General features: G+C 36.1%; 1 protein-coding gene across 32 annotated transcripts in view; it reads right to left on the bottom strand.

Moving 5' to 3' along the window:
• Positions 1 to 26,727, bottom strand: part of NRXN1 (neurexin 1) — a gene marked incomplete at both ends in the record, with an annotated part of 1,149,966 nt that overhangs the window by 713,763 nt on the left and 409,476 nt on the right. For all 32 annotated transcript variants that reach the window (XM_081253733.1, XM_081253747.1, XM_081253714.1 and 29 more), the window contains one exon: positions 1 to 27. This exon is cut by the window's left edge and continues 275 nt beyond it. In XM_081253733.1, coding sequence (XP_081109859.1) covers positions 1 to 27 — 27 coding nt within the window. The remainder of the gene's footprint in view (positions 28 to 26,727) is intronic.

The following is a 26,727-nucleotide window of genomic DNA, read 5'->3' as shown; positions in this document are numbered from 1 at the left end:
TGAAAGTGGCAATGTATTCTTCTTTTCCTAGAGGAAAACAGATACATACATGCATAAGTAAAGAAACATACTATGTGAATTAGCAAATCTTCACAGAAACAATAACTGATCAGCCCCCAAGTTAACTCTTTGTCTAGTTAACATTCATGACAAGAGCCCTGTCAAAAAGAGTTAAATAGTACTGTACGTGGCAGTATATTTTTAATAAACCTCAGCTATTGGGCCATCAACTGCAATAGCTAAAGCTGACATTCGTGAAAATTCAATGCATTTTTAAGTATCACTGCAAGAGCTCTGATCAGAGAAAGTAGCTCTGTGATATCTTGAGGGCACGAGTCAGGTACCATAAATACATATTGGATGGTTCTACTCTGCTGGCAACAATGGATTCCAATGTGTTTACAACATTCTCTCCATCCAACTGAGGCGTTATTTTAATTTTCAGTGAGGCGTTTATATTCAAAGATCTTCTCAGTGAAGAGCCAAATAGTTCCACCACTGAGAAACCATAACAGATGATCTGATGAGGGGAAAGCAAAGAAAAAATAATAGAATTTGGTCTGGAAGTAAATAGATTTCCTATAGAGCAAGGGCATTTTTTCTCCCTGGGTGGAGGCAGCAGTGATAGAAAGCTTAATGGCATTAGCTGGATCGTTGGTTCATTCCCTGATCTCACCAAGCAGATGGTAGGGCTGGCTTTTATGAGACTGGAAATCCAGGACATCCTCAGGGGAACAGCATGTAAATGAAGTCTCAACATCTTCTATATATCTCAGTCTTTACTACATTTAGGAGTAACAATGTAGATCCCACAAAATGTTAAATCAAACAGAAATGTGGCTATTTGGAAAGAGCAGTCTTTTCCCACTAATTAAACGAGTTTAACCAAAAAAAAGAGTAGAAGCCAAAAGCTCCCTCAATTTTCTAGGCAATGATGGCGTTGTACCAAGAAAAATGAGACAGTATGGTTTGGACTCAGCTTCTGATAAACTATAAACATAGAATTATAAGTGATACTAGAGAATCTTAACCTGTTTCCCTGGTAATACAGCATCTCTACTATGCCCACTGGAGGGTTCATATACTAACAGGGGTCTCACTCTTATCCTGGCAATAGGATTTTACCTCAGGACTATTGTCATTCAATAATCTAATAACTCATGTCTTTGCATCAGAGCTCAAATCAAGGTCTCAGCTCATCAAGGCCCAATGACCGGACTCTCTGGATACAGAAAGTACCATAAGCAGCTACAGGTAAGCAAGGCATGGCACTGAGTAAGACAGTGAGCACCTAAGAACTTTCACAAGAGAGTGAATCCTTGAGGGAGAGTCACTGTCTACTAGTAAACTATTAGTGAAGACTAGTGGTCAGGCTAACCCCACCACATTCTGAGGCAGAGTCACCAAGCACAGCCCAATCCATACTAGAGGGTCCCTTCCATTCAAACACTCAAAATATTGGCTGAAATTCCCCCAAGTGTTAAGCCCAGTGCTAGTCTTTAGGGATAACAGCATGACCAAGACTGACCTAATCCTTGTCTCTGAAAGTTTACAGTTTAGGTGTTTGTTTCCCTGGTCAGTTCAATATGGCAAGTGCCTTGATATGGAGCCAGCACAACTAAATATTTCTGATATACTAGGAAAAAAAAAAAGCAGGCCAAACTATGAATTTAGATCCTAGCTGGCCAATTGTTAACTGCCCTGGGGGCAATAATGCATCTTTTAAAATCTCAGTTTCTAAAAATGGTTAGTGATACCAGTCTTTCAGGATATAATGAGATAATGCTGTACAGGCATCTGGCAAAGTTGGTGGGCACTAGAAATGGTAGATGTCTTCCTCCTTGCCTGCCTAATGTAATAAATGTGATAAATGATCTAAAACAAATAGCATATGTCATACTTCATTGTGAAATCTAGAATACTCTCTTTAAGATCAGAAACAGAACACAGATGCCCACTAGCAACATACTGTGCTTAAAGTCCTAGATAATGTAGGATGACAAGAAAAACACATGAGCATTATCAAGAGTATAAGTGAAAAAAACCCACATCATATTAGCAAATATAACTGTATACACTGAAAGACCAAAATTACCTTTAAAAAAAAAAACTGTTGGGTTTAAGATATTTCAGAAAGATTGCAGGGTTATACGTACCAGGGAAAATCAATATTTTAAACATACAAACAGATCTATAGATTCAATAAAATTCCAGTAAAAATCTCAATGATTTTTTTAAAATGAATACGAAAAGCTGATTCTACAAGTTCTATGAGAAAAACAAAGAGCCCAAAATAGCTAAGGTACACCAGAGAAAGAAGATTAAGGAACTTTCCTGTGTAAAAATGAACAATTATTAGAAAATTATGATAATAAAGATAATGCATTAGGATAGACAAAAGGGGGAGAATAAAGATAATAATTAAACTAAAAATAATCTTAAGCATATATGAAAATGATTTATATCAAGTCAGGCATTGCAAATAAGTGAGCAAAGTATAGATTAGTCAATAAATGGTGCTGGGACAACTGGTTATCTACATGAATAAAGTGAAATTGGATCTTTACATCATTTTGTTTACAAAAAATGAATTCTCCATGGACTAAAGATATAAATTAGTAAGGTAAGTCTGTAAAATTTTTGTAAGACAAGAAATTACAATACCGAAGTATGGAAGGATTTATTAAATAGCCACAAAAATCACTAATAAAATATTGATAAATTCAACTGCATTAAAATTAAGAACACCTGGTTCATCAATAATACCATAAAGAGAGTAAGAATCTAAATTAGGTTGGTAGAAAATATTTTCATACCATATTAATCTACAAAGGACTACAATACAGGATTTGCAAAGCATTCTGATAATTCGATTTTAAAAAAAAGATGAACGATGGGAAAATGGGCAAAATAAATGTATAGTAATTTCATAGAAAACCAGGTATATGCTGTATGAATAAATAAAAAGATGCTCAATTCTATGAGTCTTCAGGGAAAGGGAAAAATCAAATTATATTCAGAAACTATTTCATAGCCATGAAATTGACAAAAAAATGATATGAAAAGATAGAAAAACTCCAGGCTTTGTAAAAGCTATAGAAAAATAGTAATTCTTATCCAATGCTAATGAGAGTGCTGATGAGCTGAAAATCGACCAATGGCAATAAGCACTATTTGGCCTTATGCTAGCCCATGGGAACGTCACATATTATAAAGGTGTCAGTCTTTAGAAAATTGTTACCATAGTCAATAAAAATACAATTCCCAATTCCCTTCAATTCATTTCTCTCTTCTCACTGTTCTGATCATTTGATGATAGGGAGCCAAGTGAATTCTGGTTCATATCTGTATACATACATCAGATATGCTGAGATTTACTTATCTGAAAATGATATTTGCAAACTTTTCATCCCCAAGGAATACTCAGAACAGGTCTCTGAGCCAAAGGGAGTTTTAGAGACCCTCTTCTAGCCCAAGCTTTTAATTTACATTGTTAAGAAAATGATGCCCATGGAGTTTAAATGACTGTCAAATTCAGAAAGTGCACCAACCACAGAAGCAGGATTAGAATTCAGCCTCTGACTACCCTTAAATACTAAATAACAGAGTTTGGGGGCTTGAAGAGGTCTGATCTAGTTAAAAGGCTGTAGCATTTTATCTAAGTGATTTCACATCATTCCAAATATGATTTATTCAAAATAAATCTTGACAAAGGATTTATTTGCCAGATAATGTGGCAGAGCCAAAGGAAAAAAATAGTAAATAGAGTTTGCAGTTCACTAGATGGAAAGCTGTGAAGTTAAATGAGAATTGATGACATTTCACACCATCATATTCCTATTACTTAAAAATGAAAATGTATCCCTCCTTTTATATTGTTTAATATCAAATTTAGATTATTTAAATTTGCATTAAATGCAACCACATAGTTTTGGAAAAAATCACGCTGTATAATATATCATTACCTCAAAAGACCATAAATGAGACATGAATCTAAGCAGGGGAAATCTTTTTGCTATGTTTTTTTTCAAGAAAGAGTATGTGTACTGTGTGAGAACACATAAGTCATTCTATTTTCTTCAAGAGGACTATAATTCCTCCAATTATTTGTTACCATACAGTCTTTGTCATTGTTTTGTGCTATGTCATATGCAAATACCAAACAGCATGGTGAAGAGTTATTTATGCTTTCCTGTTGAACACCTAAAGAATGGGTCTATGTCCATTTTAAAATGTAAGTCCCAACTATCTTGTGCATTTCTAGAATGTTCTAAAACAATAAACATAAAAAAGAAATTAGATTCACAGCAACATATATATCAACAAATTCTTATATCCAGGATACATAAAGAACTTATACAAATCAATCAGGGAAAAAAATAAAAAACTAGCCAAACCAACAGGAACAGACACTTTTATCCATGATAAAAGGATATCCATATGGAAAGATGTTCAACTTTATTAGTATTCAGAGAAATGCAAACTAAACCACAATAAAATATCAATACATTCCACTACAATGAATAAAATGAAAAAGACAAAATGCACAAAGTGTTAGTGAGGATGTGGAGCAACTAGAACTCTCATGTATTGCTGGTGAGAACTGCTTTTTGAAATTAGCAATATCTTTTAAAGCTAAACACCTGCCTACCTTATGACCCAGTAACCCCCACTTGTAAGGATACATCCAACAAAATGGACAAAAAGATCATCAGAATAACATACTAGAATGTTTACAGCAGCATTCTGCATAATAACCTCAAACTGAACAGCACTGAAATGCCAATCAATAGTAGAATGGATAAATAAATTGGGGTATAGTTACACAGTGAAATATTAGACAACAATGAGAATATATAATCTACAACTACGTGCAAAAATATGGATAAATCTCAGAATAATAACGCTGAGTAAAAAAAATTCCACACATAAAAGAGAACATACTTATGATTCCATTTATATAAAAATTTTTTAAACAAGCAAAACTAACCTCTACTGTTGTAAGTCAAGGTAATGGCTACCTTTGGTAGATATGAAGCAGGGACTAGTTAGGACTTTTTGGGTGCTAGCAATGTTCTGTTCTGGATCTGGTGTTGGCTATGGGTGTGATCAGAGTGCAAAAAATCATATAGCTGTACACTTATGATACGTGCACTTCTTAGTATTTATACTATATTTCAAAAAATAATTTAAATACTAGTTTAAATAATCTGTATGATTGAGAACAAAACAAGTTCACCTGATAAAGTCTTTTCTTCCTGATTAATAGGGTGATACAAGCAAGACATTACTCCCATTAATGTTACTTTTACTAGTAAAAATGAAAATAATAGCAATAGTAATAATACCAGTTATGTAGCATTTAAAAACTTTTCAATGCATATTAATATCCCTTAATACCATTTGCTCTCCAGAGCAACCTCATGGGATTTAGAAAAAGTATATAAGCTGCAATGGATATAATTATAATTGTTTGAAGGACCATATCCAAATGTGCTGATTAATGGATCATTGTCAAAAGGGAGTCTCTATTATTCATCATAGAAATGCTATGATAGAATTAGAGAAACAATTAAAAAATAAACTGCTCAAAAGCTTGGAGCATTTTTCTAATACTCTATATTAATTTGCTTTCTCTTGCAATACAATTGGAGGAAGAGATCTAATAGAGTGCCATTGGAATTAGTCCTATTCAATTTTCAGCCCTCTAATAATTTAGATGAAAATACACAGTTCTTGCTCATCTAATTTTCTGAAGGAAATTTCAATGAAAAAATCCAAATTGTACAAATTCTTGTTATGCTGACTGGATAAGCTGATTCTGACAAAGTTAAATTTAATGAGAATAAACCTGAGTTCTATTCTCAGGTCTAAAACTACTCAACTGAACAAGTAAGAGTATATAGGAAACAAGATTTCCCAGACACATCAGATAAAACAAACAAAGCCAAATCTTTAGAGGATTTAGAACATGAATCAACAGTGTGATAGAGACACTCAAAAAAGCCCAGGTAAGCACGGGTTACATTCATGAAAGTTCTTAGAGGAGGGATGGGATGGTCTTGTGCTTTAGTGCTAGGCAGCTCATGCCTGTTATCACACTCCTATTTAGACAAGCTGGAGTATGTTTGGATATATGCTAAGATGATAAAAGGCTTCTAGATTATATAAGGTAGTGTTAAAAACCCTCTAAAGAAAAAATTTAGGGGCTACATGACAGTATCTTGAAACATCAGGAAGGGTGTCCCCTAGAAGAGTAATTCCATTTTGTATGGAAACAGGGGTGTAAGTAGAATCAAAGCATGAAAGGTATGGCAAAACATATTCTCAATATAATGAAGACTTTCTAAGAGAGGTATCCAAAGGTGGAACATTCAATCTGATAGAAAACAAATTACTCATCAAAAAAAGAACTTAAACATAACTGAAACACTTAATTGCACATGGCAGAAGGTATTCAGTCTTTGGATGGAAGAATGAACAAACAGATCCTTTTCAACAGCAAGAATTACTGACTTCTACTTTAGAGAGAGGACTATTACACAAAGAAAGGTTAAATGGCTCCCCAAGTTCACACAGAAATTGATTCTCAGGATAATGCCCCTTCCCATTGCCTATGCTTGGGATAAAGTCTCGTTAATTTGACCCTATGTTTCCACAATTTTCAGCTTCACTGAACTTCTTTACTAAGTGAAGGATCTGCAAGGGAATGGCCCTAGTTCCTAAGGACAATGATGTCTATAGGCAGAGAGAAGTCCCACTATTCTCACTTACATGAAGAATGTCAGGCCATTTTCCTAAGCCAAGAACCTGACCTACATTACTGTTCTTGATTATCTTGCATTTCATATACACAATCCCAAATCACACAGGTTTATAAGGTTTTACTATACCTTAAAATATATTCTAAGACTGTGTTAAACACAAAGCAGAAACTGAAATCAACATGTGAAAAAAAAAACAAGTGAACAAAAACCGACGTTTGAGTAAGAGACTTGTTTCATTTGTTTTACTGCTCTAGTAGTCAAATATACAAGAATATTGTGCCGAAAATGTCCTTGACTAAAGAAAAGTACACACTAGAAGTTTACATTATAAAATTAAATAACATGCCTGGTTTTCTCTGACTATAAAGGTAAAACAAGTTTAGAAAAACAGGAAAAGAAAGTCTGCCTATTGAAATCACATCAGGTTAAATTCTCAGTCCCTCAGTGTAACAGAAAATAGCATAGTTTTATTTGCCAAAACCCTTTGTAATTTAGAAATTAAAACAATCAATTGATCACTATAAGGAAAAACAACATTATTTTAAAGGGAGAGTAGTTCACTCTTTCCTTGGATTTTCTACCTGATGCAATGCTGTAAATCATTCCAAAATTCCCAAATGTGATTCAACCTACGGAAATTCTGAGGCTAACTTCTATTGTTTGCAGCAAGAAATCAAGCTTCATAAAATATTCATTCTTCAAGGTTTTATTTCACTTTAGGTACACCTCAAGGCAACCAATCCAGAAATAAGTTGCCAAGAATCCATCAGATAACCCCAAAAATAGGCACACTCTTAATGACGATATATGTGAGGTCATTATTTGGCACAATGCTCTAATTTATTAGATGAAGAGAGTGAGGCCTCAACAGATAAAACTGTGGTCACATAACAAATTGGAGTAGAATCAAAATATGTATAACTCTTGCCCTCTTTATTCCAACCTCATGTTCTTCCTTATTTCCTATATATTGCCAGGAAATGAGCCTCTAATTCATAACCAAAAACTAAATGCAGCTTAAACTTGAACATATTAAAAAAAAAATAGGACACAGCCCAACACTCTATGACAATTTTCCAATCCTATTGTGCAACTGATTTGCATTTCTTTCAATAAATGCAGGTGCTGGGAACCAAACAGGCCACTCCATGCCCAACTCGGCTGATGACCATTCAGTTCTGCACAGATGATATGACACACAGGGAAAGTCATAAACAAACATTCACCAGGTGTGCAATATCGCAATTTCTGGGCCCACCTCCAGTTCAACTCCCACAGTTGAATCTATGACAACTAGACTCTAGCATCTTTTAACCTGGAGGATACCAGTGACACAATCAAAGTAAAAACATAGCTTGGTGAATTTAGGCTTTGCAAAGAATCTCTATATGAACTTATTATTCCTTTGGGGTCAATCAATGATTACCTAATAAATAAATTATATATATGTGTATATAGTAAATATACTATTATATATATAATTATAGGAAGACAATGATATTTATAGCAGATTTATAGATATCCTGTATTTATAAACAATCCTCATTTATACTAAGATCAGTATAAACTAAGAACACTTGGATTTTAGAGTACCACACTTTGCACTAGGGGAAGAGAAGGGATGCTGGAAACCCATGGTATGTCTTTGATCTTAAGGCAAAGAATATTGAATCCAAAAGTCACACATGTAAAGCACCTAGCAGTCCTCAAACTGGAGTTGAGAGGGAGATTAATAATTCATTCAGGCATCATCTTGGTCAAACTTTTCTCTTTTATTCCATGTACATATAAGTCCATGCCACTCTCTCACTTCGTTCAAGCTTTCCATTCCCCCTCCCTGTGTCCTCAAGTCCATTCTCTACGTCTGCGTCTTTTATTCCATGTACAATGGGAAGCCATTGGAGTATTGAGGCTGGAGAGTGACAAGTTCTGATTTACATTTTTAAAAGTTAAGTCTGGCTTCTGTGTGGAGTTTGGATTCTGGATATGCATGAAAGTGCTAGCAATGAGACTAACAGTTATAAAGTGATAGACCATAGGAATGAGGGCTATAGAGTCATATACACTTGGCCCTTCCATTTTATTGGGATGGAGTCGATGACAGGAAGAGAACAGGACAGTGGCCATGCTTATAGTCTCTTTCTGTTGGTTGTACCTGCTTCTTTGGTTCACCCTCACTGACCTCTGATGCCTTCCAAATGGTAGATTCCTAAGTGCTCTGTAGGGCCTCCTCACTGCATTTTCCAAACATAATTTAAGGGGTGGAGTGGTGGAGATAGAGAGATTCATCTGGCTCAACCTGCTTCAGGTTTCAACCCCATTCTCATATTGTGAGTACTTAAATAAATAATCAGTTGTCTTAAAAAATTTGTTTTCTCATCAGCGAATGGAGGCAATAACACTAGGAGCTATATGACAGGTTGGTTGTGAGGATTAAGTAATAAAAGGTATGTGCAGTAAGTTTTTTAGAGTCAAAATCCATGGGATATATTCATGGCATATAAACATGAAAGAGTATTTATGTATTCATTATATTTCTTCAGTCACTGATTGTAAACATGCATGCACTGTCACTTCCTGTCCCCATCTCTTCACAACATCTTGGGCAGAATTATTAAATTTGGGGGCTTTTGGTTATTAAAAACTCAGGCTAATTTATAACTCTCACCTAAGATTTGATGTAAATTTCAGCCTTCAATTCACAGTCTGATTTGAGGAAGGAGGGGAGGATGTGGTATGACCACAGACATCTTACCACCTGCCTTAAAACCTGGCCCTTCCATTTTATTGGGATGGAGTCAATGATAGGAAGAGAATCGGACAGTGGCCATGCTTATAGTCTCTTTCTGTTGGCTGTACCTGCTTCTTTGGTTCACCCTCACTGACCTCTGATGCCTTCCAAATGGTAGATTCCTAAGTGCTCTGTAGGGCCTCCCCACTGCATTTTCCAAACATAATTTAAGGGGTGGGGTGGTGGAGATAGAGAGATCCAGCTGGCACAACCTGCTTCATCCTCTGGTTCCAACACGCTGCATCTGGCTACTGTGATCCCCTGGCCCAGCAGCCCAGCAAGTGGCCTTCTTGTGAGTGATACTGGTCAGATGGCTCAAGCCCCAGACTAAAGTGGAGTGTCTGCATGACCCATAGAATCTTAGGCATCCTGGCTATACCAGATGTTGAGAGTATAGGTTATACTCCTTGGTCTCTGTCCACTGTACCAGTCCCTTCTCTCCTCAGAAAGGCACGAGGCAGGTCAGCACATTTGATGCAGACACTGTCATGTGTAAGGAATGCAGAATGCAGACATTCCTCTTTTGCAGGCATACACAGGCACTGCACACGCTTCTATAGTAGTCTGTTCTCCAGATTACCTTGGGTAAAGGAAGCACATTTCTCCTTGGACAATACATTTTCATGGGGTCTATGACCTACTGACTCTTCTGCCCCACTCACCCATCTCCAGTGCTTAGGTAGATAAGGAAGGTGGCAGGTAGGGAGTAATCAGGAGGGGTCAAAAGATCAATCTTGCTGTCTTCTAGTAAGTGCTGAGGAAGATAACTGGCCTGTTTTTAGAGATTTTCTTTATAGTGGAAGTTACTTAAATTCTGTTTCAGGGGTCTTTAGTTAACAATTCTATGAGAAAAATGTATCCTCAGCATGCTGCTGTGAACATAAAAAAATACCTGGCATATGGTGGGCAATCAACTGTTGGTTATTATTATTGTTATTATTAAACTAACTACCATATTTTAAAGGACTGTCCAGCAGTTTTAAAAAATCAGCTTTTTACCTAATCTTTTAATAACCAGAATATCATTATGCCCAGCACCCTAATTCTAGGAAATTTTTGGTTAATTCAGGTTCATGGAGTAAGAAAGAGATGGAGGTATTACAAATAGCATAAAGGAAGGAAAAATATGTCTCTTTATTGATGGTTTACCCTTTTGAAGAGGTTTATACCTTGATGACTTGCAAAATGATTTCATGAGGTTTTTGTGTTATTTTTATTTTTCATTCTCTAAGGGAAAAAAGCATCACACTAAGGATCAGGAGAGTTAAGGGCTGGTTTCCACTCAGCCACTTTTCAGCTCTCTGCCCTTGGCCACTCCACTTAGCCTCACTGGGCCATATTTCCTTCCCTGGCAAAGTGACATAGCTGGACTAAGTGATCTCCAGTGTTTCTTTCAATTCTAAAATTTTATGTCCGTATAACATTCTTGATTCATTGAGCCACTGTTTCATTGATTCACTCAATAAACATTTACTGAGGCTCAACCCTGTGCCAAACTCTACTGCTTTCCTGCTGTCAAAATCACACAACATGCTAGAGTTAAAGTGTCTTTAAAGGTTTCTGAAAAAGCAGGCTGCTGCTTTTACAAGGAACTTTCCATAGCAACCTCTGTCTCCCGGAGCTTCTAGATCTACCTTTCCTCTTATACTGTAAGGACTTAAAATTTAAGAAAAACAAAGCAACATGGAAGGTGTTCTGTTCACACTCTATCAGAAATAAACTTTCTATTCTGATCACTTTTCTTCCTTAGTCCGGAAGAGAACCTTCAATAGACTTTTTGGTCCAATATATGCTGGGGTGTTAAAAGAACGTAATGAATTTTTTTTCTCCCAAATTTAAGGTACTTTTCCATATAAATGAAATTCTTAGAATAATAAAACATTTGAAGAGAAAGCTGATATTACTTACTATATGTTTATATGAATTAATTTGGGAGCATGTATATTTCTCTAATGAATGTATGAAAGGATAAATCAATAATGACTAGTGTTTTCCTATGGATAGAACCCTTAGTTTGGAATTAGGAACCCTGAGTTCAGTTCCCCCACTTAATGGTTGGTGCTATGTGACCATGGGCAAGTAAATGTAGCTGAGTCTGAGCTTACTTCAGTACAATGGCTATAGTCATGCTGTCATGCCACACCTTCAGATTTTTTTAAAAATAAGGATCAGTAATATAATGATTATGGAATTATTATCATTATTATTAATTACATACTGATTCTTCCATAACCTCCCCACATCCCATCTGTCATAGCTGTATTGAAACCATCATAAATCAACATTGTCTAGCTCAGCATTTTTCAAACCTGGTTTCTCATCTTCTTTGAATACTATTTTCTCAAGCCTCCCAAGGATGGTACAAAACTAACACCTTTCTAGATACATAGGAGAGAAGTTAGTTATTCTGTACAATAGATTCCTTAGGATTTTATTCCCTTCCCAACACCAGCAGAGCTCCAGCCTAAGGCAAACACACAGAATTTATCAGAAAGAGTTTGGAAGTAGTTTACAGAATAGAAGGAATCACTGAGCCATCAAGTCTTGGAAAGGATGGAACATGGGGAAGATCTAAGTTCCTCATAGTTTTGGTCTCCTATATGGTTGTATCGCTCGTATAACTCAACAACAGCGAACCCCAGACTCAAAGTAATTTCATTCAAGTCCTGAATTCCCCAAAGGGGATGAAATTTGATTAGCTCAGTTTGTGTTGGTCAGAAATATTTACTCCCCGTTCAGACTTTTATGATTGGAGTAGGGGAAACAGGCAGGATTATAAAACAGGAGCATATGGGGGAATCACATAAGAGGACAGCCTACTCATTGATTAACACTTGACATTGTCATCAAGTCGGTACTGGGATCTAATATTAAAAGAGAACCCTTCCCAGCGTGTAGAAATTGTTACAATTTCCTTTTTAGAACACTAAACATAAACTTATGTCTCAAGCTCCAATTTAAAAAAAAATGGACATTGGCTGATTTGTGGTTAACTTTCTTTTAGCTGTGAAACTTTATCAGAAATCTCAGTGAATCACATAAATGTAAATTTTAGAACTGGAAAAAGGAGACCTTTAAAGGTTATGAGATTTTCTCTGGCATCTATAGCTAGGCACAGGTGAAGCTGAGATGAGAAGCTGAGTCTCTAGACCAGTTGATCCCAAACAGGGCTGGTCATCAGAATCACCTGGGAAAGAAACCGTTAAAAAATATTGTACAACACAGGGAATATAGCCAATATTCTATAATAACTATAAATGCAATATAACCTTTAAAAATTGTGTATCACTATGTTGTATGCCTGAAACATATAATATTGTACATCAACTCCACCTCAATAAAAAAGAAGAAATAAAAGCATATTTCTAGCACCCATTCCCTTAAGTCCTACTTTCAAAAGACTGGAGTAGTGCTCCTGATACTTTTTTTTATTATTTTTTACTTCCTAGTTATTTCCAGTAACCAGTTAAGCTTGAAATTCAATGTTTCTTGTAAAATACTGGGCCTTCCCCCCTTCCCTTACTCTCCATGAAAAGAACCCACTTCCCAACAAACAGCACAAAATATACAATAAAATAGATGAAATATAAACAAAGCAATCAAAAAGCAGAGCACATTCTCATTTTCTAGTTTGGAAGTAATTTGATTGGTGAGAGAACATTCTGGCCAGACTGAATAATACCACCTCTTGATCAGTAACTATAATTCACAATACATCTGTTCACTTCTCACACTGAGAATTCTCTGATCTCAAGGATAAGACGTATTTCCACACTCACAAGCTATAAATGCTTTTTTTCCTTTTCTACCTGTTGTGAGTAAACCAAACATCCTATTGAAACAAGTCTTTTCTTTCTAAAGATCATCGGCCTTGACACTCTATGGCAAGAACACGTGATATATTTTATATCCCATACTTGAAATAAGTTGTCTCCCCCTCCATTCCCCACACTACAGGCCTTTCTCATGAACAATTCATAAAACCGTTAAAGACATCTTCGAATTCAAGGTCTTTTGAAAATTTCTTCCCAGTTACCCAGGATTCACATACTGTACACAGACTTTGTACTTGCAATGCACTCTTCTATTTTTTTTTATAGAACTAGGAATTGTCCTAAATTGACTTCATAAAAATAACGGTTCACCACTCAAATTCGAAAAACACTGATTTAATTCAGCCTTTTCATTTTACAGATAAGAAAACTAAGGCCCGGGGAATTTAAGAGACTTGGCAAAAAACACTTAGCTTGTGAATACCTCAGACTAGAATTTGGATCTCTGACTGAATCCTATGCTCTTTCTACTACAGTCTGCTGCATTTCTAATGCTATTTTAGATAGGTTTGAATGGACACCTTCACAGTTTCAGAGGGAAGAAAATATTCATTTTGAAGAATATAGGACAGTCTAGCTTTTTCACCAAGATGTTCAATCCTAATTTAATCTCTTTCCCAGATACCTAGCTTTCATATCTCCTAGACAAAATATGCAAAATTATAGCTTTATAGCTTTCATACCACCAGTTAATATTACTATTATTTTTCTTGGCTATTATCTCAAAGTGAAGTAATCATCTTGACTACCTTACCATATTTGCACTAATTATGTTAAGCTTCTCAACATCAAAATTTTAATTTTGCAGTTTATTTTGATTTATAGTATTATAATGAAAGTCTGTGACTTAAATGTTCAAATATTCCTACTTAAAAACAGACAATGCATTTTATTTTATATTGATAGTATTACCAATAATGTGGGAAAAAATCTGTATCATTTTATAATAAAAAATAAACATAAATTGAATATACATAACTATATTGACAAGAAGCTAATTACTGATAATTAGGTATATCAGGCTGAGGTGATCTGATATTATATTTAATATTCATAGTAGTTCTCAACTTGGCATCACAATGAAATCACCTAAAGAGCCTTGGAAAATATTAATGCCTCAGGCCCTGCCCCGGGTATTGACACTTTCAGAAGTTTCCCAGGTGGTTCAAACGTGCCACGTGCCACGTGCCACGGTAGAGAATCAAGGGTTTAGAAAGATATGACCTACACGTTTAACGTGTAACAATTGTGCCTCTATAAATGTACTAATTAATTATAATAATGTGACAGGGCTTCCCTGGTGGCGCAGTGGTTAAGAGTCCGCCTGCCGATGCAGGGGACATGGCTTCATGCCCCAGTCTGGGAAGATCCCACGTGCCGCGGAGTGGCTGGGCCTGTGAGCCATGGCCGCTGGGCCTGCACGTCCAGAGCCTGCGCTCTGCAATGGGACAGGCCACAACAGTGAAAGGCCCGCGTACCGCAAAAAAAAAAAAAAAAAATTAAATTAAAAAATAAAAATAATAATAATAATAATGTGACAAAATGTTACAGCTCTTTAAGCTATAATTTACACTTCAGGCATGGCCTGCCTGTGTATAGTATTGCTTTACATTTGCATATTGTTTGAGTAATTAATAAGCAGTCGGCATATTTTATCTCATAAAATGGGAACAAAGTGCATTTCCTCTCTCCCCTTTGATGTACGTTATTAGACGGACCTTTGAAAGCATCTGATTTTAAGTCACAGTTTTCTTTATAAGGGCCAATCTTTACATAAAACCACATGCATGAATCTTCAACCCATTCAGATGCTGATTTTATACATTTCCTTCCTGAAGGAAAATCATCTAAGAAGCAATCTAGAGTTGTATCTTGCTGCCAATTCAGGCAATCACATTTGCCCAAGCACACAGAAACCCCCAAGGAGCTGAATTCAATTGTTTTCAGTTTTTTTAATTAAAAATTTTAGCCAATCTCCAAAACTCTCATTATACAAAATATATAAGGTTTAAGTATTTCTGGCAAAATTCAATGGAAACATTCAAAGAAGGCAAACATTCTGTCTTGAACAGTGCTCTTTATTTGCTGGTCAGAATTAAACCTGAAGCTGATGAAAAGCTTATGGAAGCTAAAAATCCCACCGTGGACGTTAAAAACGAGGATGTTCTACTCTAAGGAGAAAGTCATGGAAGAAAGAACTGGGATTAAAATAGATAAAGAAAGACGCAACACAAGAGCTAGTCCTGAAATAGTTAACAAGAGCTGACACCCCTCCATCAGCAACCTCTCCTTGACAGGCCTGTCTTTCTTTAACAGGTTGATACCTCTGTACACCACAGGCTGAAATTTTAAGTGCCTAAGCTCCTCTTCCTTCTTCTAATAGACAAATGCACAAAAACCTCATTTTTGCTTCCCTTGCTGCTGTGCCATAATAAACAATTGGCTCGGGATTTTAACCAAGTCAAATGTTGACTAAAAGCCTCCTCACAAAAGCCTTTTAATAAATTTCTGCTTGTGTTTTCTTTACATGTATTTCAATTTGAAGACAAAGAGTTTTTTCCCCATTTCCTTCATTTGCTGTTGCTTGTTTGACTAATTAAAAAGCACACTCTCTGAATGCTGAAAAGAGAAAATGGAAGAGTGGGCAGATGGGTCAAGATGGAATGTCCGTGGCTCTGGCAGGCCTTGAGATTCTTTCCACTAAAGCAAATCCTTTATTCTTCTAGCTCAGATTCAAGGAAGGCACAGAGGCAGCCCTTCGGCCTTTCCTACTTCAGGTCAAAGTCCTTTTTATACTTGGCATACAACCTAGATGCATCAGAATTCCATACAAAATGGAAAGTTTTATGCTTCCAAACAATGCATTCTGTGGTCCTTGCATCCTGTGGGCTGCCCTGGCAGATTTGAGGCATCTCTTAGGGCAAAGTGATTTGAAAGCTTTGAGGTTTTCTTGGCGACTGGGAAGAATAATTTGACTTCACTTGGAATAAGATCATATTCAGCAGAAAAGATCTGCTGGGCTCAAGGTCACGGACCTTGGCTCTGTGGATATTCAGTTATTCAGCAGAATAACCACTCCAAGCCTTCAAAGCACTTTTGCATGCTGCTGCAGGTGTTGCCTGCAGAGACCATCCTGACAGCCGCTGAGTTCCTGCATCTGTCTGTCCCCTTCTTAATGCTGTCTCTTCTGCTCTCTGAAAACCACATTCCCTCTTTATACATATATATTCATGTATATGTATGCAATCCCAAAGATTTTCAAAGAGATGTTTCCATGAATCAAGATCCATATGTACATATATAAAGGACTAAGTAAAGTTTCCAGAGGGAATAGATTTTTTTAATTGACGCATTTCAAAGCCTTAAGTCTTAAGCAGCATTTTAGAATGTGTTTGCAAAATAAATCATGGAAGCCCCAAGGAATTAATTAAGTCATTGATTAAAGAAACATATTAAAGACCTACTATGTATGAGGCACTATATTAATTACTTTGAGGGAAACAACATTGAATTAGACAGATATCTATCTTATAAGATGTCCAAAATGCAAAGAGGACACAAGGCATATAAGAGGTCAGGGAAATTCAAAAGAAGAGATTATTTCCAAAGTGTTGAGATACATTTCTTAAAGAAGGTAAAACCTGGATGACATCTTGAAGGATGACACATTTGAAATTTAGGGAATTTGGGGAACAGCACTCCAGGTGAGGGAATGAAATGAGTGACCGTTTTGAGGTGAGAAGTCAAACAATTAATGAAATTTGACTAGAACTAAGATGGCATGAAGAAGAAGAAAGGCAAATGATGTGAGAGAGTTTGGTTAAGCCTGCATTATAAAAGGCTTTGATAAAGGAAAGAAATATTCCTGACATTTTTATCAGGAATATGCAGCTGAGAATGAATTGTGAATTACTGATTGGCACAGACTTAGGGACAATAGTTGCACTTCATACTTTTGTCATGAATATTAAAGTTTTGAAAAATGCAGTCTATCTAAAATCAAGGTAATGACTTCAATGTAAAAATAAGGAGAGCTTTGGAAAGCTATTCAGGTTTAGTTTGGGAGGAGGGACGAGACAGATGGATGGTCCATCACTAGATATTTTTATTCTTATTTCCTATCAAACAGACAAGCATTTGTGAGGAAAAAGACTTCATGTAAGAAGGGTTTACTTTGCACTATCTGCCAAGGAGGATATTGGTTTAATGATTCAAAGAAGTAAAGCAAAGTTATATTCTATTTAATTGTAAGATATAACTAGTAAGTTGCATTCAACATGATTAAAGAATATTATGAAGAGACTTTAGATTCTTTAAAACTACTGTATTGAACATAGAAGAAATAATAGTCCAAGGTATTCGTTAAATATCCTGTGTGAATGCCAACTTTTCTGGTAGAATAAATTCAAATGCAAATGAATACAGTGCCTAAATACATTTTCTTTTGACTTTGTTCCCAGTGATGTGGTTAAGAGCCCAAACTACCACTCCATCACTTATTAGCTTTGTGATTGGTGGCAAGTTGCTTAAACATTATAATTTTCCAATTTCTCCTATTTAAAATGTGGGTAAAAGTTATATTTACCCAGAGGTTAATGAATTGATGCTTATAAAATTATTAGCATAGTGTCTGGCTACAAATGTCATTCAGTTTTCCTGGTACACAAGTTTTCTTTGTTTGCTCTTTAATCTTATAAAATCATTTCCATCAGAGTTTTACATCATGACAAGCTGCTTTGATTTCTTGATTAAGAAAACATATCCTACTCCCCAAATGATAAAGATACTTTCCTCTCTTTTCTTCTAGTATTTCTATAACATGCAATCACTTTATGGTTTTTTATATGAATGATACATGGGTGGAACCTAATTTTACTTTATTTCCCACATGTATAATCAGTTCTTTCAACACTGTCTATTAAGTACTACATTCTTTCCTCACAGTTTTTGAACACCACATTATCATACACTAAACTCCATAAATACCTGATCTATTTCTAGACACTATTTTTCTCTATATACCTGTTTGTCTGTTTCTATGCCAGAACAAAACTGCTTTACTTATAGTCATTTCACAGTACCTTTTAATATTAAGTTGGTAACCTACCCAAATTATTATCTTTCTCAAAAAAAGTTTAGCTGTTTATGTTTGCACATTAGCTTTAGAATCAGTTTGTCAAGTCCCCAACCCCTCTCCCCAAATTGAGATTATGAGTTAAATTGCCCTAAATCTATCATTTAATTTAAAGCTGAAATCATCTGATCCAGGAACACATGGTTTGTTTTTCCAATTATTTGGGCCCTATTTTGTATCCTTCAGGAAAGACTTATTTTTTTTATGTAAGTCTGACACAAGGCCAGTATTTTGCAACATTTGGATAAGCTTTTCATATTCCTAAAATCTTCATGCAGGTAAAAACCCTAATGATTTAAACATCTACTTTAATTTGATATACACAATGATTTGAGAGAAAATCCCATCAATATTTTTGCCTTGCCTCTTTAGCCTTCTATCCTAATTTTGCTAAGTAACTGAACTGGTAAGAAAGATATTTATTCTTTATATTACTCTTTCAGATATAAAAAAAGGATTTTTTTCACTAGATTTATATATGTATGTTTACAGCTAGCAAGCCATACTATTTTAAAATTCTACCTTATGGAAAGGAATAACTCCTATAAATTCCATAAGAGACTATCAAAAGTGATAATGACAACAATAACAACAATGATTTAACTGGAAACAGATGAGCAGCCCCCCAATGGCTAACCCCCATGACCCTACAGTCAGAAAGTAAGGACTAAACCATCCTGACAGATGGACATCAATTTTAGTCTCATAAACTTATGGGATGGAATAAAATTCTCTTCTACCAGCTCACTGGAGGACATTCTTTACTCTAAGTCTGATTCTTCATTTAGTCTATCCTCCAGGTTGAAGGAAAATAATTCTTTCATTATTACTCACCAATAACTACCCTGAGGGACATAAAATTACATTGAAAGTGCAAATATTCACCTTCCTCTTACAATTTCACTACTGAGGTCCAGCATTTAACACATTAACTCAGAAAATGAAAGTGTTGCAATTTAATCCAATTCAGGATGCTGGAGAGCATCTACAGGTTTGCTAAATATAAATTTTTCTTTATAAAAGCATAGCTACATAAACTTCTTTTGATATTGAAAATAACATGTCAAATACAGGTATATTCCAAATGTGACCCCAAATAAACATTCAAAGCCACATCCCAGAAAGCAGTGTTTTTCTATAAGCTACATAGAAAAGTGTCTCTAATTTTCATTTCTAAGAAAAAATAAATACAAGAATTATGAGGGGGCACCTTCAATTTTTACCCTACCTGCTGTTTGACTTTTTACAAAGAACATGTATTCATTTTATAACTTTGAAATAATATATTTTATGAATCTGATGTGTTTTTAAATTTTCCTAAAAAGTTCCCTTTTAATTTACTGAATGGAAACTAATAAAATTTCAAAATATTAAAAAATAATAATAACAAGGCACTTCCTCTGGAATTAATAGCACCTGCATCTTTTTCTTTACTGGACTTTATTTTTCTTTCTGTACAGCATTTATCACTACCTCAGTTATGTATTATGTATGTATTTATTTATTTCCACATGTCCCACTAAAGTGTGAGCTCCACGAGAGCAGGAGACTTTGTTGTCGTTGTCATGATGGCTGTCTACCACTGGATCTCAGGGATTGGGACAGTGCCCAGAACCTAGGAGGCACTCAATAACCTTGTGTTGACTGAATTGCTTATAATTACTTAAGTTGCAATTTGCACATGAGCACAAGAACTAAAAACTAACCAAATAAGCTATTTTAAAATATAAATGGAACTTTCTGTCTTTATTATCTATGATCCTTTTAAGCTTTACTGGGCTTAAAATTAAAAATCAAATCTGATTATAGAGCTAAAGAAAGCTACTGCTTGAATGTGAGATCAGGAATGATTTTTATTTACATGTCTATCTAAGGAGGGGAAACAGGTCCTTATCACACATTAAACAAGTCATTCAATTATATTTGTTCAAAGTGCCACCAAGGAAGGAAAACCAAAATGTGCCTTGAAGGCAGATACTCAACTGGCACTTAGGAAGGGATCCCCTTAAAAGGAACACTTCAGTTGCTGGGAGCTGGTGAAAGAGTATGAGTTAAAGCAGGTAGAAATGGAAAGGAACATTCTAGGTGTCTACGGAGATATCTAGAAAGTTCTGAGGCCAGAAGATCTTGTCAAATTCTAGAAACTATAAGAGTGAAGATGTACTAGAAAAGAATCAGGACAAAACAGGTGGAGGGCAGCTATTTTGATGGCAGACTTTCTTCTCACACTGAAGTTAGCCAGCTGGAGTCCTTGGAACTTTCCTGAACTTTCCTGCAACTAGCAGCACTGTGTTCCTGCCAGATGCTGCATCAGTAACAAGTCAAAGCAGGAAATAGTCTAAAATTTGCCAGTTTGTTTAGTGATGAGGGTGACTCCTGGCTGGTAAAAAAAAGGTATTTTGTATTCAGAATGTTTGAAATTCCTTAGATGGCTTTCCAAATTTCATAAGCACACTGTGATATGAGAGATCAAACTGAGGAGAATCAGCTCTTTGGATGCAGATCTGAGATCTTTCTAGGGGAGGACAAAAGGAAGCCAAACCTCACCCATCTATTTTCGCACTAGTGACACAATCTAGGTTCAATTATTCAACTATGAAAAATTCAGTTTTCTTATGATTCTTCAAATGCCATAATTGATTCTGACTCTATACTTTTCTTTTTCCTCTCTGACCTGTTCCACTAGCCACATATTTCTAGACTCACCTCAAGTCCTACTGCAAGAATCCTTCCTTATTTGAGCCATCCCTCCTCTGACCTCTTCTATATTTTATACCCTTTATTATACGATTTTTTATTCAATTGCATATGATTCTTGAGGAGAAGAGGAGGAAGAGGGCAGGAGGGAGGTAGGAAGGTAGAAAGAATATAGATGTGAATATAGAATATTTTTATCAAACGAAAATTTCTAATGAAGATGTAAAAAACCAATTCAAGTTCAAGCATTACCTTCTTTGAGAGAACATTATTCAATCTGGGCACCTTGTTTTAATATTTCTCTATAGAATATCTATGCAATGGGAAGTCTTCTCAAACAATTACTTGCTAAACAAGTCATATTTACCAAACACTTCTCAGTTTTAGACATGTTTGCTTAGGTCATTCTCTGGAGATTGTCCTGAAGAAGATAAAAAGTTGAAACTTGTAGATAGTAATCCAGGGGAAAAAAAAATATTATTTCATTTATTAGCCAGTTTTGAGAGCCTCACGTCTTGTTCTAGGTGTTCAGAATACACGTGTAAGGTATAACGTTTTTAAGATTGTTACAACCAGTTCAGAAAAAATCCTTAGCCCTCCAACAGAAACATAGGTAAAGAACATGAATAAACAATCCACAAAATTGAAAATTTATGATCAATAAATCTATGAAAAATTATGCAACCTTATAAATATTCAAAGAAATGCATGGAAAAACAAAATAGAAATGGCTTTGTGTTTAGCTTATAATATGTAATAATGGTTGGGTGTAATAAAATAAGCACTTCATATCTAACTAACTCGTGGAAATGCAAAGTGGTATAAACTATGGGGAATATGAATCGACGATTTATTTAAAGACTCAAAGAAAAGTTCTGCCCTTGTCCTAATAATTGTGCTCCTAGATAACACAACTAAGGAAAAACATCAGAAACATGAACAAAAGTTTGTATACTAGATGTCCATTATAGACTTAAAAATCAGGAAAATTTGTAAACAATTAAAATATTCAATTATTGGAAAACAAATAATGAAAGAACATTAGGGTGGAATATTTTGCATCATTAGAAATCATGCTCTCATGTTCTAATGATGAAGATACCCTTCACATAAAACTAAACGAAATAAAGACAAACAAATTGTATTATAAATTGTATGCTTAGAATTATAATGTATATGTGTATTAGAATGTGACTATTTCTGTGTTGTATAAAACTGTGGGTTTTTCTTCTTTAAATCTTTTTTTTAATCTTCCAAATTTTCTATAATGAGCACTTTTCATAACCGGAAAAAAGTTAATATTAAATGAGTAATTTACACTCATTTTGCCATGTGCATAAATTATTCTACATAAATAGCTCCCTTTTATGAGTCAAGCCAAAGAGATGCCAAACCATATTGGGTTCTGCAGAGACTCAATTGCCAACAATGACATAATACAAAACCTCCTACAGAGACCCTCTTCTTTTTCACAACACTGTATTTCTTTTTTTTTTTTTTTTTAACAGTGTTTAACAGTTGGAAATGCTGAGAAGCTACAGATGAGATCATTAGTGGAAAGTATTTTCCATTGCTCTTTTGTCAGGGAAAATCCCTTAGCAGATATCTATTTCGGAGTCATGTTTTTGCCCAGGCTGACAAAATTTAAAACAGAGTAGATAAAACATGTATTTGTGAGCATCCTCCTCTATCAAATGGAATTCACTTTGGCTATCACACTGATCAAGATAATTTGTCCTGAGCTTTTCCTCTGTAGGACCCTGATTTGTAGGGTGTGAGAGACTGCAACATAGCATGTAGTCAGGGCCTCAAAAGACAGCACCTGAGCAAACACTTCTAAAAGTCACCAGAAATACCAGAAAGATAGCCTGAAGGAGATTTACAATCCTTTATGGTCTGCAACTCAAGTGTACTATGTGTGCACCTAAGCAACTGACTCAATGGATCAAGAAGCTCATGAAAACGCCCCAGGGACTTGGGTTCAGCAAACAGTCTGCTTCACCCCTACTCATTTCCACTGTAACCCAGCATGCTGGACTGAGAAGCCAAGGGCTTGTTTAAAGGAACAATCCACTTTCCTTACAGAATCTTGGGCCCTCAACTTTGTAAGCCACCTTTGCCTTGGGTTGCTGAGACCATCTTGTCAGGGGCCGCTCGCTCTTGTACAAATGTATATCCACGTAAATCCTCACAACTCACGGGCTCTGAGATTTCCTTGTCAGTTAATCTGAAGGTCCTCTCCCTCAGATTCCAATACCTCTGAGCTGGGTCAGGTTTTCCCTGATTTGCCTAGCAATGAATTCAGCTTAATTTAACACCCATTCTGTCTGAAACTCTTTAGTTTTCCTTTATCAACCTAGAGGACTGATGAACTATAGTTAGAAGTGTATTCAAATTTTGGATAGTTTGAATTGTATATGAACTGGGGGGTCTTCTGTCAAGGAAAATACAAAATTAGGTACACACACAAAGAAATCACAATTAATTTCTGAATATGCCAGATCCTTTACTTCTGAAATTTCTTTAGGTATTTACTAAAACTAACATAGAAATGCTTCCAGATTACAGTTTGGCTTCTTCTCCTTGCAGAAAATATTCTATGACTCCTAAAACTTCATAGAGGCAGATACAAATGAGGAACCCTGGATTTTAAGGTGAGATAGTCAAATGAGACTTCTGTTTACAGAAATCTGCTCATTTATGTGATTGATTGGTTTTGCTTCTTATTGTGTCAGTCTCTCCTTGGGGAAGGGGGTATCTGCTTCTGCTTCAGCCAATGACATTGTGACTTTGGCTAAGTTATTTAAATATCTTAAATCATGTCAAATGGGACTAGAAATACATATTGCATTACTTGATTTCTAGGAAGATTAAGTGCAATCAGAGGAAAATGGATTCATACACTACTGTCTGAAAATTCTTGTACTAGAAGATACCTCTTTTTCAGGGCAAGGAATTTTTGTTGACTCCCTAGCACTCTTCCGTGCATACAATATAGATTTCTCTGATTAGGGACTGATTTGTTTGATGGATGGGAATGAATCATAGAGGTCATCACTGCCCTTGCTCTGTCCCTAAAATGTAGAAAAATGAATCAGCTGTGGTCATCTACCTTTTCATTGTCTAATAGCCACAAGTGGTCTAAATCCAGTAAACTAAAGTGTACACTGGTGGCATTTATATTTATTCTCCAGCTGTTTCTGTCTCCCACTTTTACCAATTCCAGTCAGAAATGCCCTTGTTCCTGAGGAATTTGAAGGAGGACTGCCTCAAATGTGCACTGTCCCCAGGGTGTGTGGATGTGATATATAGAATACGCCATTGTATATAAGGGACTTGAGCATCTACAGATTTTGGTAACCACGGGGGCCCTAGAACCAATCCTGCATGGGTACCAAGGGATGACTGTAAATATCTACTGTGATAATTAATGAGAGCTTTTTTTTTTTTTAATTTAACCTATTTTGTAAGGTAGTTAGCAAAGTGGTTCTGATACAAGAAAAGATCTCAACTGTGAGATCCCTGCTTTGTGATGCCAGATGCCTTCTTGTCATTGCTTTACATACGTATAAAGCATATATATAAATATAAAATGATAAAATATGATTTCAGTAAGAGCAAGCAGTGTACAGCTCCTGACATCGTGTGATAACAGAGCACGCTGCTTTTGTGCAGATGTCCACACAGTTATCAAAGGATGATTCACCTTCCGGTTCTACGCTCTCTTCCCCTGGATACTCATAAGAACCTGCTCTGAAATTTAAACATCAAATAAAAATGCTTCCAAACAATTATTGTGACAACAAACACACCCATAAGCCTATAAGCAGCAGCCCAGTATTTTATCCCTGTCTTTAATGTCAGGTTGCTTTTTTTTTTTTTTTGTGGTATGTGGGCCTTTCACTGTTGTGGCCTCTCCTGTTGCGGACCACAGGCTCCAGACTCGCAGGCTCAGTGGCCATGGGTCACGGATTCAGCTGCTCCACGGCATGTGGGATCTTCCCAGACTGGGGCACAAACCCGTGTCCCCTGCATCGGCAGGAGGACTCTCAACCACTGCGCCACCAGGGAAGCCCCAGGTTGCTTTTTTATTCCAGAGGTCAGGAAAACAAACGCTCCATGAGCTCATTATGTGCATGCCCAAACCAGTAGAAAAACAGGTGCCTTTCCAAATGCCAGACAATGAAACCTAGGATTTTTCTTTGTACCTCACTGTAATTTGGGTGATAGAACACTTGCTAATACAAACTATTAGAACAAACCAACAAATGGAAACAAGTCTCTCATAGTCTATTTTGAAAACCCCTCACTGTGTTCTTAATTAACTGCTGACTTTTAAAACAAAAACGTCAGTCAGGAAGTACAAAGTTATCTTTAGCTCTAACTTAAAATTTTAAGATCCTGAATATTTGAAGATGAAAAAAAAAGCATAAAAATAAGTAACTGGCAACCTATTTTAGCCAACACTTTGGAATTAATTTTAAGTGGTAGAAAACCTACAAAATAGGAACCCATTTTTCTGTGGTTTCTGGTATCTAGTGAATTACATTATAGTAAACTTTATAACCTGGCACTTAGCCACAGCTTCCTTCAATAACTGGTAAGAAAGTAATTAATATCCATAACAATGATCCCCAAACACTGTCATCCCTGGGAATTAGATCATGGTAAAAATAAGTAATTCTGGGCTTCCCTGGTGGCGCAGTGGTTGACAGTCCGCCTGCCGATGCAGGGGACACAGGTTTGTGCCCCGGTCTGGGAAGATCCCACATGCCGCGGAGCAGCTGGGCCCGTAAGCCATGGCCGCTGAGCCTGCGCATCTGGAGCCTGTGCTCCACAACCGGAGAGGCCACAACAGTGAGAGGCCCGCGTACGGCAAAAAAAAAAAAAAAAAGTAATTCTGAGTTTTATTATTAGGTTTATTTTATTTTTAATTCATTTGAAATGAGTGATCTATGTATTGTGCATGTGCATAGTAATTCTTTCCTGTAGAGAATACCTTCTGACCACATTGAAAAATATAAGTTGACTCTTTATCCTTAGGAGCTTTTCTAAAGGAAAACTATCTCTATAAAAGTAAAGAATGTGAACTTGCTGGCAAAACTTGATCTCTTCCATTCCTCCTCCTTCCCCAACCCTACCCCTTCTTTTTTCCATCGCTCACAATGATAGGGTGAGTATAGCTTGTACTGGGGCTTTGGAGCTGTAACAAACAAGGACAATTTTCTGGACCTAATTAACTCCTGTTAAAATAAGTCCTGCACAATAGTCTACCCAGAGTTGCACTGAAACAACAACAAACCCTAACAGTCTATGCATGATGAACCCTATTTAAATGAGCAGATTATTGTAGGATCATTATGAGCTGCTCCGTGGCCACAGGACAGGTATTACAGCCTGAAGTAATAGAGGGTTTTCTTGCAGACACCTGCAGGCTGGACTATCAGTTGGGCTTCCCTGGTAAAATCAGAGAGACAAACATGAAGTTTCTATTTTAATTTTTCA

Source organism: Mesoplodon bidens (genome assembly GCF_964165515.1).
Source record: "Mesoplodon bidens genome assembly, chromosome: 14".
In the NCBI taxonomy this organism is placed as follows: Eukaryota; Metazoa; Chordata; class Mammalia; order Artiodactyla; family Ziphiidae; genus Mesoplodon; species Mesoplodon bidens.
Note: the sequence above shows the minus strand (reverse complement) of the source record. Positions and strands in the feature narration are given on the sequence as shown.